Source organism: Perca flavescens, chromosome 1 (genome assembly GCF_004354835.1).
Source record: "Perca flavescens isolate YP-PL-M2 chromosome 1, PFLA_1.0, whole genome shotgun sequence".
NCBI lineage: Eukaryota > Metazoa > Chordata > Actinopteri > Perciformes > Percidae > Perca > Perca flavescens.
The window spans coordinates 1,772,387-1,788,753 of record NC_041331.1 but is presented as its reverse complement, the minus strand read 5'-3'; the positions used below and the strand labels follow the sequence as shown (position 1 = coordinate 1,788,753).

At 39.5% G+C, this 16,367-nt stretch overlaps 1 protein-coding gene across 1 annotated transcript; it reads left to right on the top strand.

Moving 5' to 3' along the window:
- Nucleotides 1-3,065: 3,065 nt before the first annotated feature.
- dnaja2a (DnaJ heat shock protein family (Hsp40) member A2a) lies at nt 3,066-15,221 on the top strand. The gene is made up of 9 exons (XM_028579921.1): nt 3,066-3,371; nt 4,655-4,714; nt 5,984-6,213; nt 6,402-6,482; nt 6,610-6,743; nt 6,853-7,049; nt 11,771-11,915; nt 12,596-12,723; nt 14,122-15,221. Exons 1-9 carry the CDS (start codon nt 3,294-3,296, stop codon nt 14,308-14,310), a joined length of 1,242 nt encoding a protein of 413 aa, XP_028435722.1. The 5' UTR covers nt 3,066-3,293; the 3' UTR covers nt 14,311-15,221.
- The last annotated feature ends 1,146 nt before the right edge of the window (nt 15,222-16,367 follow it).

Genomic DNA, 16,367 nt, shown 5'->3' with positions numbered 1-16,367 from the left:
AGATGTCACAACAAGGTAAGACACACATTGTGACACGCAGATAGAAAAGAAACAGCCTATGCAAGGGTTCGGCTTTGCCGAGACAGATATTTACATGCAAAGATGCTTTAAGCATGATTCATTTGCTGAATAAGTGAAACTTGAGATGTTATTTTGGGTTTAATGTACAGGATTGAAAACTGATTAATTCCAATATGATCAGTTGCGCTTCAAAGATTATTGAACAAAATGCATAAAGATAGTGCAGATCCTCTTGAATCTTTGCAAAATGTTTTGCCTGTCACTCACTCGCTCACTCAATTACAAGCACATATTCCATTCACCCTTTCCTTTGCCACCATGATGCATTTGTCCTGTCTAATGCTCAAGGCACCCTTTTAAAATATGTGACCTTAAGATACTCATGGCTGCATGCATCAGGCTCGGGTGATGTGGTCCTCTGTGACACATTGAGGCATGTAGTCCCAGGAGCCTTAAGGCAGTCTAGATGTATGATGGTAACCAATAGATTATGCTGGGATTAGAGATGTTACTGAGCAGCAGATTTGACTGCTTGAAGTTTCAGAAATCACTTAATATTAAAATAACTAACTTGAGCATCATGACATTGAGTGTATAGCCTACATACTCAACTACTAACACCTGTTAGAACTAGTGTTATGTTAATGTGGCAGCACAACAGTGAACGGAACAGAGGAGATTGTGGTCTAGGTGGAATCTGACCTAAAAACACAGACAATGCCACCCTGGGAATTTCACCCAGGGAATGATTTTACCTCCTAATTGCAATGTTATCGATACAATTAAGGACACAGGTACGTATCCAATTTAGCCAGAGACAAGGTTCAATTTAAAAAGAACAATACATTTTGTTTCGATAATTTTAAAACACATTCATACCTCAGGGAGGGGAAAGGGGGTTGCTGCTCAGGTTTACCAGTGGAGGAAAAGGGGGTCACAAGGGTAGTGAGGGATCCCAGGGAGAGTCACCCGTGAACACACACACACACACACACGCGCACACACACACACACACACACACACAAACACAAACAATAGTGAACACTGCAAAGAAAACGGACAGCACAGCACACAGGAAGGGGATACCACCACCGCTACCTTCGGCTCTCAGCAACTGAAACGGGGACAAAAAAGGGATACGCACATGATTAAGGGGGATTCACTCAACAGAAAGAAAATCAATATATGAAATTATGATGAAAAGAACAAACTGGAAGAGTATAAAAACAATATAAACTGCCAGAACCACCAGTTGTTACAAGGAAGCAGTGCAAAACAAAAGAATATGAATGTAACTAAGTACAGTACATTTGCTGAAGTACTGACAAATGTTGAGATACTTTGTTAGTCTTTTCTTTTCATGCCACTTTCTACCTATACTACACTAAATTTCAGAGAGAAATGTTATACTTTTTAATCCACAACATTAATCTTGTAGCTTTAGTTACTAGTTTTGCACTGAGTACTTCTACTTTTAATAGTAGGCTACATTTTCCCAATGACACTTACATACTTTTACTTAAGTAGGCCTAACATTTTCAATGAAGTTAACAGAGTTTTACAACAGAGTTGTACTAGCTAGTATTGTATTAATAAAGAATCTGAATACATCTTCCACCCCTGTTTACCACTAGGCTGTGCTGTGGTTTGGTGCTGTGTTTTGCAGTTTTAGTCACCGATTGGCTACAGCTTAATCATACAAATGGTTGATTCTTTTGCAAATTTCTGAATTATTAATTAGTTCTATGCAAGTTTTTAATCAATTTATTGGGTTTTTTGTTTTAAGTTTAAATTTTTCCTGAGATGCATTCATGGACGGTCGGATGTGTGGAAATCTGACCAACAATAAGCTTCTTTCTATGGTAAGTTGTTTTTCTTTGGCAAACTTTCAAATAAAACATGCTTTTTAAAACCCGCCGCGGGTGTTGGTGTTAGGAGGGTTAGATTAACTCCTACTACATGATCTTGTATTGCATTAGAGCAGACCACACATTCAAATGAACTGATCTATAAATCAATTAGCTAATGCTTGGCCATAACAGTCTATGGGTTGTTGAACACACTTGATAAGTAGGTGTTTGCATCCATGATACATGTAGGCCAGGGCTATTCAATTACAAATTCTGTTGGGCCAGATTTTCTAACCGAGAAGGTTAGTTGGGCCAGTCATTTCAGCGGCGAAGCAGCTCGTAATGACACATTTTAAAACCAACACAAACACATTTATTGAAAAACATGCAAGGTTTATTCATTGTTTCTCTTTTAACTTTGGTCAGTTTGCACAGCAAAAGCTGCATAGAAAACAATAAAAGAGCTAACTGAACAGAATCTGAGGTAGCTCCTACTTTTTCCACTTACAAAAGAAAAGAAACTGATCTCCTCTCTGAGACCACAGAAACGCTCCAGTGCTTTGCCTTTGGACAGCCACCTCACGTCATTATGCAAAAGCAGGTCTTGGTGCTCAGCAGACATTTCTGACAGCAGCATGCGGAATAAGCGGTGTTGGAGGCTTGATGTGGAGCAAATAGAATTAATTGTAGCCATCACGCTGTACATTGCCGTTTTGAGCACCCCGCTTAGTTTTGCGCACAACACCGCCTGATGCACAATGCAGTGTAAGGAGATCAACTGAGGTGCTACAGCGGACCAACGTGCTGCCAAACCATTCACTTTCCCTGTCATGGATGGAGCCCCATCTGTCACAAGCATGCACACACGCTTCATATCCAGACCATTGTCTTTAAAAAAAGCAGATATTTTCCCAAAGACTATATCGCCAGTTGTGTGTCCTTCTAACGGCAGTAGGCCGTCAAAAAATGGGGGTATAGTGGGGGAAAAAAAATATCGCTGGCGGGACCCTATTTTCCCTTTTATACTGTCTATTGCTGGACCACGGGCTGGGCCACTCTGAGGTTGCTTCTGGGCCACATGTGGCCCGCGGGCCGCCAAATGAATAGCCCTGATGTAGGCCTATGTATGTTACCTAGTATAACTGTATTAATGTATGTCATATCTGGCTCTCATGTAACCTCTTGACAATAAATATTCCCCCGCTCAAAAACAGGATAGCTATTGTCACTGTTTTGATAGCATTTTATTTACTTTTGGATATCAGGACATAATTAGCTAGTTACCAACATGGACAACTTTGCCCTCTAGCGTCGGACAGTCACTTCCCGGAAGCCGAGACACGAGGCGAGCACAACTGTTTTCACCGGCTTCTTTCTCTTTGTCCACCCAGCTCATCATCCACCTCCCGCAGAAGCAACACCATGGCGACTGTTGTAGATACAAAACTATACGACATCCTCGGAGTGTCTCCATCCGCAACTGAAAACGAGCTGAAGAAGGTAATTACACAAGAAAGGCTGAATAGACTACGAAATTACATTATGTTTCTGCTTCGAGTTTGAAAATGTGAATACTGCTAACGTTACAATAAGGAAATGCGTTGCTATGCGCAGCTAGCTAGTTAGCCGTGGGGCTGGGCTAGCCTGTTAACAAGCTTACTGGCCTGGCTGTTCATGTGATGTTTATGTGAAATTGGGTGATTTTCTTAATTTAAGATATTGCCAATGGTGAGTTTATATTGTCTTAAGTAGGACAGGTGACGTGGGTAACGATAACATTAACCAAAAGCGAGGTTGAGTAACCTTCTCTTATGACGTTACAAGTCAAGCGATTGACACCACGTTAGCTGTGTTTGTCATGTAAGGTTAACTTTAGCTAGCTAACGTTGAGCCTGTCGAAGGTTCTGGTAATAAGCGGTAACATAAACGTTAGCTATATGTTTGTTTTCCAAAGGCTGGAAACCACTAACAGCGTGTGTTGTTTAGAGAGTGTGGCACAATGATCACAAGAAGAAATCGAATTGAGTTTTGATCTGTGGATGCGCGTTACTGTTAACGTGTATACATGAAGGGTAGCTAATATTTTACTGTCACTGTCACTTGCAGTGGGCCCTGATGTGTTTTTATCACCTCCGGCCAGTTTACAACATATAGATAAAGTAAAGTAACGTGACACATTGCGTGTCATTTCAACCATCTTCTCGTGAGCTAACCCTGTTAGCTAGCGACATAACTTTAAGGTTTTACGTTGGGGTCCATTATTTGGCTTAGCATTTATTCGTGGGCTTTTAGTGAACTCTATTAACGTTAGACGAGAAGACCAACAAGCGCTTGTCATATCGAGATCGCGACGCTATCTGTGGTTAGTGTTAGCAAGATGTGCTATAGCTAGCTAATTAGCACGCGCTAACGTTAACTTAGTGATTAGCTAGCTAGCTAGGTTGTCAGACATTTTGAACTGCCATTGTTGACAAAATGGTAATAACGTTACTGGTATACTATAGTTCAAAGTATCGTTACTAAGTAACTGCCGTAATTTAAGGTAGGTAGCCCATTGCTCAGTAAACCATTGAGCATAAATCTTAAATGATTCATTAACGTTACAGGTAACTTCACGTTAGTGTGCTGCTGCTGGAACATCTGGTTTGTCACGGAGGCACGTGTGATTGCGTAGATTTACGTTCATATGAGTTTGAGTCATGCAGGTGTGTGATTCCAGTAAACCATGCGTGTCTACAATGAGGATATTAGCTTATAAGGCTCCCTCTTTTGTTTTCTTTTAGTCTTACAGAAAACTGGCAAAAGAATACCACCCTGACAAGAACCCAAATGCTGGTGACAAGGTAAGACATTTGGGACAGAACCCCTCTGATATATATTAGGACTGAAGTTAGTTATCATAGGTGTGATGTAAATTAAATGGGGGATACAACAAGAATACGTATGAGTAGAATATGTTGATTGGAGCTGTATGTATGATCATGTTGCCCCTAAAAGGGTTTAAAGAGGGTGTTTAACTGAGGGTGTGAATCCAAGTTGTATCCCTCCCTAATGCTTGTCTTGAGCTTTAAGCCGTTTTCAAGGTGTTGTAGATAGTCATCCATGTCCAGTATGGTTAATAAAATAATAAATAAATCTCTATTTGGTGTTATAGTGGGGTGGCCAGGTGGTCATTTACAAAATCGAGTTTTGTATTGTTACAGTGGATATTCTCTGTAGTTCTGGCAGTGGATTAAAATAACTTTACATTTTAGTTTTACTTTTCCTTTCCATTTAGGCTAAAGCATTGGTATAAGGTTCTGTCACTGTTTAATTTGTTTTTGAACATTAGCCCCTATCATCACAGACCTCCCACTGCTCTACACAATATTTGTTCATCAGTCATTAGTTTAAAATATTTTTTGGAAAATCAGAGAAAACATTTAAGAACGAATGGCCTCTCTTCTATCATTCCCCCTATGGCAGAGTGCCATTTACTCAGCAGGGGATTACATTCTTAGCAATAGACTTAACTTAAACTTAAAATAATTAAGCCTGGAAGCAGTATTTGTAACAGGGAGAACACTTACTTTTAAGCAAATAAAGTGGCTCATCAGCACATCCTTTCAGGTGTCAATGAGATGTCAACATAACTCGTGTTTAATTTGTGTTGAGGTAATGTCAGAGAGGGGCTGATTCCAATCTGCAGTAATGTTTTTGATTGTAGTATTTAGCATCCTGTTGAATTGCCTTTTATATTTTTAATTTGCAAATGTAATACTACAGTGATTGTGAAATTCTGTCTAAATGCTTAACACTTTAAAACATTTATGAAATGTCTTGTTCAAATTAGGTGGTGTAATATGTAAAAATTGAACTTGTGCTGAAGGGTTATATTCTATGTTGAGTGACGGGGCTTGTGATTAGGTGTGGAATGACCCTTATCTAAGGACATTGCAAGCTGACTCATGCTTTGCCTGGAAATGACAACACTTTTGTTACCACCAGTGCTGAAGTGAAAGATTAATGGAAATCTTACTAGGTCCTGAGCTGTGGTTAATTTGCTGTCAGAAGACACTTGGGACAGTTGTTGAAATTACATTTTTTGTATTGTCTATCCTGTGAAAATATAGTTCAAAGAAATCAGTTTTGCCTATGAGGTGCTGACCAACCCTGAAAAGAAGGAACTTTACGACCGCTATGGAGAACAAGGCTTGCGGGAAGGAGGTGGGGGTGGCCCGGGGATGGATGATATCTTCTCCCACATCTTTGGCGGTGGACTTTTTGGATTCATGGGTGGTCAGGGGAGTCGCTCCAGGAACGGGGGGCGGAGGAGAGGAGAGGACATGGTCCATCCACTCAAGTAAGACCAAGCTTGTACACTCACATATAGGCTACTTGAGTAACATGTTTGTACTTTATTATGTGGAAAAATTTGTTTGTGTTGGAATTGGTTAAAGTACATGTTCTTCAGTACAATCCATTGTTATACTCCCAAATCTTCTGTCTTGTAGAACTAAACGGTATCTTAACATCACTCTTTTTCTACAGGGTGTCACTGGAGGACGTTTACAATGGGAAAACGACTAAACTGCAACTTAGCAAGAATGTACTGTGTAGCACGTGTAATGGGTAAGTTGTACAACCAACATGGTGCTATAGTGCATATTAATATCTCCTTGATTATTTAGTCTACTGCAGTGTTGACGTTTTTTACGTTTCTAACAACCAATCCATCTCTGGGTGTGTATGTTTGCAGGAAGGGGGGTAAAACGGGCGCTGTACAAAAATGTACAACATGTAGGGGGAGTGGCATGCGCATCATGATCAGACAGCTGGCCCCAGGAATGGTCCAACAGATGCAGTCTTTGTGTACTGATTGTAAAGGAGAAGGTAAGGGGCACAGTGATCCAAACCATCTGTGACCATGCATTTCATCTGTGTATCATTGTAGCCTGGCCTGTACATATCCCTTACCCTGTCTCCTTTTAACCCACTCCAGGTGAAGTTGTCAGTGAGAAAGACCGCTGTAAAAAATGCGAGGGCAAGAAAGTCGTGAAAGAGGTTAAGATTCTGGAGGTACATGTTGACAAAGGCATGAAGCACGGCCAGAAAATTACCTTTGGGGGAGAGGCTGACCAGGCACCTGGCGTCGAGCCTGGGGATATAGTCCTTGTGCTGCAGGAAAAAGAGAATGAGGTAAGGGGGCCAGTCCTTTAATACTGTAGCCATACTCCTGTCCTCTATTTCCCATATGCACTCTTTTCCATAGAGGGAATTCTTTTTTTATAATTTATTTAGGTCACTGTTTTGCTTATAGTTTTTTGTCAGTTACTAATTATTTCCTGCCTACAAAAAGGTGAGCCAACTACCCTCACCTTGTCACAACGTCCTACTGATAGATTCTTTTAAGGTTATAGTGTTTTGTGAGCTTTGGTTACACTGTGCCTGTGAAGTTGAAAATATATGCCTGAAAACATCCATTTATGGTTTTTGCTGCTGCATCATACACACAAAATACAATAGACTGTCTTAGATTAATAAAACAAAGTTATAAAGGGCAGTTAAAGTTTTTCTAGCATTGAAATTTGCCAAGTCAGTGTTGTGTAAAACCTTTATTAGCTTATGGCATTCTGCACTGCATAAATTAGCCTAGGGTTAGCAGACCTTTTTTTTTAAGTGACTTACAGCTTAACATTACCCATTGTCCTTTTGGTCTTACTTGGTTTAAGTCACACCATGGTTGAAGTTCATCTGGCATGCACATTTTTTCAGCCTAACCGTGTTGAAAGAGAGCAGCTTATATTGGTAGCAGATCAACAAGTTAGCGGACTGTAGAGTATTTGAATGTTCTCTCTGCACTGCGCACTGTGGGTGTGGGTAAAACACAGATCAGAGGAGAGAAAATAGCATGACCGTTGATGATAGCAAAACGCAGTAAAGACTCGCACACTGAGCTGAAATGAGTGGACATAAATTAGGTTATATATATATATATATATATATATATATATATATATATATATATATATATATATATATATATATATATATATATATATATTTATTTATTTTTTTTTTTTTTTTTTTGGTAGGGGAAACACTGGTGTGACAGGTTGTGAATAGTTATCAAAAAGAACAGTATTAAAAAAAAAATTACATACATATGGGAGGGAAAGAATTAAAGGATACTGATACTCCAGCACTGTGGAGATAGGTCTTGCATAACCAGACCTAACTAACTAATAACCAGTTTCATTATAAATCAGATCTTCCTTGTGCAGGTCAAAAAAAAGACTGAATACAATTTCTGTGACAGAGTTCAATGAGCAGTCGGGTCCTGCTGGAGGAGCTTCAAACCTCTCATGCTAAGAACCAGATTGTCTAGACAGTGCTGTGTAGTCAGAACTTGTACAAACTTAGGTAAGTTTCAACCTTGCACTACACAGCACCGTAGTCGAATGAGGAACAGCTGAGGGCATGGTCACCGATGCATTTTGACTGAGTTGTCTAACACCTTTGTCTGGGGCTGCCTTGCTAACCAGCACACCCACTATACTTCAGAGGCATGTCATTTATGAGCGCTCGGGCTGTCCTTGAGTGAGTTTCAACCTGGTTTTAAAATCCGTCCTGAGTGATCCGATCACAAGTGCACCTCTCTTAAGTATGTGTTTATACCTGGCAGTAGAATGTGTCTCCAAATGCATCTTGAGTGACCACTTGTGACACACTGTGTGTGCGCGTACACGTTCAAACAAACTTATGTGGCCCAGACTACCTCTGAATGTGCTCTGAGTTATTGGATCTCAATGCGTCCTGGCTGCAATCGGTCAATCCATTTTTATTTGTCAGATGAGGTAGTATAAGGTACGGCTTATATATAGTTAAAATACATATATACAGCCCAGGATACATGTGACTATCGGCATTTAGTTTTGTCACTTATTGGGAGCACTAGGCTAGTTGGAGCCGGTTACCTCCAGTATCTGTGCTAAGCTAGGCTAGCGGTGGGTGCGTCAGAGTTGGGACACGCACGGAGATGAGAAGGGTATGTATGGACTTCTCTAACTCTGGGGGATACGGTGGGGGATACGGTGAATAAGACAAAGTCTCTAAGTCGGCGTGTTCCTTTTTAATTTCAATCAAGTTCAACTCAGACTATGAACAGTCACAAAATCAAGCATTTCTATTTTTAATTCAATTAAATGTTTTTGTCATTGACACAATGTGCAGTTACATTACATTTGGAGAATTTTCCAAATTAAACCCACGTAATAAAGTCTCACATTTGTACAGTGAAATGGCTACATTTCTAAACCTCTGAGGTGATGTAAAGATTGGTAAGTTCAACTACGTTCCTAGCTAACACCAGCAGTTTTTCGGGCTAAGACTGAATGCATGTCAATTTTGTGTTTTGACCATTTGTGTACTGCGTTAAACTTGTTTAACCTTTTTGTTTACCATGCTATGTGAGTGTGGTCGGTAACCATTAATATCTATACAACCAATGTGTTTATGGATAGATTGTTTGCTTGAGCACAATTGTTAACAAGAGCACAAAGTTCTTCATAAATCTAGCCTCCTAATTTTGCTCTCAACATGCACTTTAAAGTATTCTAAAGAAAATTCTCCAGAGACAGCATGCCCCCGATACCCTCGTAGATAGTCCAAGGTCCACCTGCCACAGTTTCACGAAATCCTGTGGTAAACACTACACGGTCTACAAAATGTCCACACCTCAATCCTGTAAAATAATGAGACAAACGGAACAGCGAGACACAGCAGTCTCATAAGTAGATTTCTGGAAATTGGTGCCAAATCCCTGTGATGACATTGCACTTGAAAGTATAAGTTGATTTAATGATAAGCGGTTGACTCAGTCATCACAGCTAGCTGCCCATCCCTGTCTTAATTGGGTTTTCTCAGCAGGGAATGCTGGCTTGAACAGGTCAGGTTGCTTCTGACAATGCAAAGTGATTTAGGCTTAACTGGAACAGCAGGCAGAGCTGTAGTAATGCCCCAGGCTCTTTCTCTCAGGAGGCATCTATCATTTATTTCAGAATACATTAGTGGAATGCGGAAGCAACATCTGTTTCTACAACTGGCTACAGCAACACACATTGATAAGTAATGTGGATGCCATAAGGTAGAAACCATGAAAAATAAATAGTAGTTGTGTTAAATGGCATGTTTATGGGCTTCTCTGTGCATTCAGTAACAGAAGATGAGCTTGAGTTCTGGCTTAAAAAAGCTAACTCTGATGTCAAGTAGGACTGGGTGGTATATCAACTTCTTAAATTATATTGATAAATTCCCCTACGAGATGTGGGATAAGACAACACCTGAAAGGATCATTCTCAGAGATGGGCCTGTTTTTATGTAATATGTAGGGCTGGGTACCAAAAGGCGATACTTTTATGGCACCGAAAAAAAATTAAAGTATTTTTGTTGATGTTGAAATGGATTTTAAAACATGGTATCGAAAAAAAGTATCTTTAGGAACCTGCATCGAAACAGAGGTATCGAAATTGGCACCGGATCAAAAGATTTGGAACGATGCCCAGCCCTAGTAATGTGGGCTCTTTATTTTTTATCAGTTTTCATTTACATTTTACAGTTTTGCAGCTGTATATTTTCAAATGGAAAGAAAACCCTGTTAATGCATTTTATGTGTGATTATTACGGTCTGTTTTAGGGCTGCAACTAACGATTATTTTAATAATCGATTAATCTGTCGATTATTTTTTCGATGAATCGGATAAAAAAAAAGCATTAATTTACATCAACTCAATACATACATACTTGTTTTAGTTAATAGCTGTGTAAAGGTAAGTAACCCAAATAGCAGATACAGACAGACACACATTAAATTATTACCATCATTGTAGTAAGTGCAAGTTAAGTTCATTTATACACCACACACTGCTTTATTACTGTTATTACCGAGCTAACGCTAGCTTGTCATGCTAGTCAGCTGGATAACGAGTAAACAGCAGCACCAGAAGAGCTACTGGAGGGACGGTACGTTCCTCCCTTCAGACCGGAACAGGAGGAGGATAGTGTAGTGACTTTACCCTGCTGTTGAACTCCCTTCCTCCTCATCAAGGACTCCAACATGTTTACGTTTTAGGTGCTGACTCATCACCGTGGTGCGCCCGTGCCATGCCGTGTCGCTTCTGTTTATCTTGCAATTAACACGTTTTTGATTGATTTAGTGTGAAATGCTCCCACACCTCGGATGACTTGGGTCGTACTGATTTCTCTGCCTCCGCCGAGTGTTTCAGAACAACGTTACGGGTCTCTCCGGTCTCTCTCCGTATTTCCTCTACCCCCGCTCTGCTCTTTTTTCTTTTCTTTCGCTCTGCGCTGCTCCTCTCTGCGCTCAACTCAATTTTTTATCTCCGCGACTAGGTGGCGTAATAGTTGCGCGACACAACGAATCGATAATTAAATTCGTCGCCAACTTTTTTAGTAATCTAATTTTATCGATTCGTTGTTGCAGCCCTAGGCTGTTTTAATAAAAGTGCTTGTGACATCTCACGTGTGGCTTTGACTTACAACTAAGCATTTAGCCCACTTCGTGGGGATAAAAGTATTGTGTATCACCATTAAACCTAAAAATGCAGAGATCAGCCCTAACATGAAGCCTCTGTGTAAATTGCACACATGTAATCAGTTTTCCAGATCATGCTTGTGTCACTGCCACAGCTGTCAGTGCCTGCAGTGCTGCTTGTAACCAGCAGATGCTGTGGGTTTGGGTCAAGGGCATTATCATGGAGTCATTTAATTCCTTTGTCTGATAACTGACAAACCTAAGGATATTTTTTTAGGCATTGACAAAAGACAAATGACCCATGATGTTGGTGTGAAAAACTTCATCAACCAATATTTTTAACATCTTCTTTCTCTCTTATTTTCAGACATTCCGGCGAGATGGCAATGACCTGTTCATGAACCACAAACTTGGGCTGGTGGAAGCGCTGTGCGGCTTCCAGTTTATGCTGAAACACTTAGACGGAAGACAGATAGTTGTGAAGTACCCTGCTGGCAAAGTCATTGAACCAGGTTAACACCCTTAATACTTTCATCTGTTTCTCTTCTCTCAATTTTTTTATATATACATTCATTCACCAATTAAGTGTACACATTGTATATAAATAAAGTGAAAGCTCTGATAACTTAGTTACAGGACAAAGGAACGTGCTACATTATCATGCCCTCACACCTGAGCACACTACAGTCTAGCTTTTGTGCTGTATTCCCTAAAAGTTTGTGCAAAGAATGTTGTCTCTGTGCATCAATACAAAAAAAGTCACGGCTGGCTGGATTCCTCCTGCATGTGTGTGATGGGTGTTAATATTTAATTGGACCGTGCAGATTTTTTTATTACACGTTTGCAAGTAAAATGATCTCACGCTGGGTTCCAGCTGAGAGCTGAATACAACAAGGAGGCACCTTTTGTAGCAGGCACTAAGCAGCTCCAATGATGTTGGACTTTGGTGCTGGATTTAAGGACACATCAACAGTAGCTGCTAAGGGAAGGGTGGGGTCATCAACATCCTCAGTGCAAAGACTCTCAAAGGTTATCCGTGAAATGCGTTCCTTTTTACCATCGTTCTTCTTATGACTTATCTATTGTCCATTCGAATGCCTGTAAACGTAGGACTACACATCTTTGGAAGTGTGACATTTTATAAAAGTAAGTTGTGAATAAACCTTGTTTTTCTAACGTGCATCTTTTCCAGGCTCAGTCAGGGTGGTGCGAGGAGAGGGCATGCCACAGTACCGAAACCCTTTTGAGAAGGGAGATCTGTTTATCAAGTTTGATGTCCAGTTCCCAGACAACAACTGGATCAGCCCTGAGAAACTTGTGGTATGACATGTTACTCTTTTTAATTATTTTTTATTAATTATCATCTAATGGTATTCTTTTGTTTATTACCGTGAAGATACAAAATACATTTCAGAACAGCTATTGGCCCAAACTAACGCATGCTTCATACTCAAACAGTGTTGATTATGACAGTGACAATGTGTTTTTGATTAAGAATTCAGATCAGATTAAGAATTAGTTCTTTTTAATTCATCTTAAATAACCAATGCACTAAGTTTGGGGTTTTAAGCTTTTTAAACAGCTTCAGTTTACTAGTGCTACAGCTGCAACAATCTGCCTCAGGATAAATCCAGTTCTCTTTGATCTGATCTCAGTACAGTAGCTGTCTGGCCTAGATTATGTTAACAAGTGGACTTTTCCCTGGTGGATGCTAGCTCGTTCAAACATCTTGGCTGAAAAACAATTAATGTAGGCAAGGACAAAATATGGCTAGAAAAAAAACCATTCCTGTGCTTCCCTTTTTATTGCTCTTTTCTATTTACTTAATACTTAGTAATCTGTAAAAGTAAACCGCTAAAATCCTTTAGACCAAATGATTATTGGATTTAATTGAGAAAAAATAGTCTGTAGATTAAAGGATAACGAAAACAATCGTTAGTTAAAGCCATAATGCGAATGTCTTTGTTTTGGGAAATATTTTTTATGGACAAAGAACATGTAGTTTAAAAAGATGTTCTAAACAGTGTTGTAGATATGTGTATATTGATTTCAGTTAGTTAGTTTGTAATTGTGCTACAATGTAAATCAACTAAATCGAGTAAACGTGCATGTTTTCACTGAGAAGCCTTATGTAAGTAAGAATCTGCAGCTAAATCTATACCAATAATTTTAGAGTTAATAAAATAATTGATATGTTGATAGGGTTTGGTTCCGAAACCCAATGCTAATATGCCATTGGAAAAACAACCCAGGCGGTGCATTCACTTGAAACTGGTAGTGGTATTCAAAGTTATTGTAAAATACCCTTTTCCCATCTGGTGGTTATTTTTGTCATTGGAATAAGTTAATGTTATTACATTAATAATAAATCATTTAATTTTGACTATATGCCCTTAGCAATAAACAAGCCCTTCTTTAATGTCGCTGACCTGTCATTCTGTGCGATTTTACTTTTCTTTTTTAAGTATCGGTTCAGGCACAGACACCATTTTTAAAAGTATTGCTTTAGCTCCAGTATTGTAAAAAAAACAAACGATACCCAGCCCTACTTATTGAGCACTTATGTTCACACGGTAACGCTTATTATTCTCCCTGGAAATGTTGCACTCTGAGTGGAGCTGATGCATTGTTTCTCAGTAACCGCTAAATTCCTTCTGCATCACTGCGCTCTTGGCCTCCCAACTGTTTGAGCTGCATTATGATGTTTTCTATGTGTAGGAGCTGGAGGACATGCTGCCCTCACGGTCAGAGCCGCCCATCATCACCGGAGACACGGAGGAGGTGGACCTGCAGGATTATGACGTCAGCCAGAGCTCGACGTCGGGTAACCGCAGAGAGGCCTACAACGACAGCTCCGACGAAGAAGGTGGCCACCACGGGCCAGGGGTACAGTGTGCCCACCAGTAGCCTCATACTCTCTCACATCCATACACACACACATGACCCACGTTGTACTTGGGGAGAAAATGTATGAGTTGCAGAGTAAACAAGGAGGTAGGTCAGACTGTAAAGGCTTGGTTGTTCCTCAGACACGGGTCAAATAAACATTGGATCATGGCACCTGGAATTGTTGATTAATGTTATTGGTTTGTGTGCTAGGATTATTTTGATCTTTGTCTGAAGAACTCACACTGGGGCAGCCAAAGACTTATTACACTGCACCTGAAAGGTAGAAGTTGTATAATATATTTAAGATGTATCAAAAGAAATGGTTGCCCCTGTGAATGCCATTAAAGGTAGGACTTTGATCTGGTGTTCAAGGTGAATCCCTCAGCCCTCTCTACTCCTGTCACCCCTGTTAAAGTCCACTCCCCTCCACTAATGGGAACTCCAGATCAGTTGAAGACAGGAATGTTTCTTGTTTGCTGAGTGTGTGACTTGCATTTTGTTTTCATAGTATTTACAATAATTAATTTAAGAACTAACCAATGTGCATACACATACAAAGCAGCTGAGCAATGTGACGTGCAGATCTTTGGACTCATGGATTCATCCACTCGGCACCATTCGTAGGATTTGTTTCTGATTTTTACAGCTTTATTTTCTTTGTAGGTTTTTTTTCCCCTTTATATTTTAATTAAAACAGAAAATTGGTTATTGTGTATATCATTCATTGAACTGGTTGTTGGCAAGCTTCATCAGCTGCTGTGTGATTTTTAAAAAGAAATGACAAGTGGAATTGTAAAAACGTATAGCCCGTATCTGTGCTGAGACCATGTGCATGTAAAAAGCTTTGGTTCCCGCACTTCAAACATCCAATAAAGCAGCACACTTAAGAAAATGTCTATGAAGTTGTTGAATAAATTGTTGAAACACCATGTGCTGAGTGTGATGCTTTGATTTTTCTTCATTATCTTTACAATCACAGAAGTATCAGAAATAGTCCTAGTTGTATCTAACCTATGTATTTGGTTTGTGGTGCTCAGGGCCTCAAAACATTACACTGGAAAATAATCAACTGTTCTTTCCAGAAACAATGTGTCTGTGCCTAGTGCTAATCCACAGATACTGTCAGGGTTGATGGCCAACTGTTCTCAATAATAGCTGTTGAAAGCAAATACCACCTGACCAAATGCCTTGATGCTCTTTTTAGATGGATCCAAAGTTTCCATCATCAGTCAGTCCCCCAATTAAAGTGAATGAGATCACACTCAATCCCCAGTGTCCTCTGAGTAAATGGAAAGACTTGCTGTTGAAGTCAGGTGTTCTGATCCCATGGCAGTCACATATTAACGCTGTATTTCATTAGAATTTGTGGGCAGATTTCACTCAAAAATGTAACTAATTTAGTTGTGTCAGTAGGCTAGTTGTATAGGGATTATGCAATATTACTACAGAACTCAAGTTTGTAGGTCCGTTTTTTTTCCACATTAAATTTACATGGGTTGAAAGAGCAACACTTTTCTTGTCCCTTGCATTTTTTTCATGCACTTTAACCCTAACCCTATTTGCCCAGGTCATTTTGGTAAGTCACCCTTTTATATTTTCTCTAATTTTCAGGCAAAATTACACTGATCAGCTGAGGTTTATGGTTAGAACATTTATTTTAAACCTCAAACGTTTTTCACAAAACTGTGCTAAATCAGAAGACTAAAGGTTATGATACAGGACAAATGTTTAAGATGTTTATTGAATTGTATCAAATGTGTTTTTTTGAGTGAACAAGTCATGAGATGAAGATAACATTACATATTCTACGGTACATGCTTTATTTCAAAATCTTCAACATTAAATGAATAAAAAATATATTATGAAATACATTTTTTTTTCCAGATTACGCATTTCATGTTAAATTTTATTTCATAATGCCACTTTTTAATGAAACTGCAACCACATGTAGCCATGTTTGTTCCATGGATGTATAGCTAGAGTAACAACAATGCCAACGTTATTCAATAAGTCAACCAGCTAGGCTGCTATTGATATAAGTAGCCTATCTGTTATAAAATAAAAATGAAGTCCTA

What these genes read in the sequence shown, in the direction of transcription:
- dnaja2a (XM_028579921.1), top strand. Translation starts at nt 3,294, where the DNA reads ATGGCGACTGTTGTAGATACAAAACTATACGACATCCTCGGAGTGTCT. An exon ending in TGCAGGAAAAAGAGAATGAG is followed by an intron (nt 7,050 to 11,770) that starts GTAAGGGGGCCA and finishes TCTTATTTTCAG; the next exon opens with ACATTCCGGCGAGATGGCAA. An exon ending in TGGCAAAGTCATTGAACCAG is followed by an intron (nt 11,916 to 12,595) that starts GTTAACACCCTT and finishes CATCTTTTCCAG; the next exon opens with GCTCAGTCAGGGTGGTGCGA.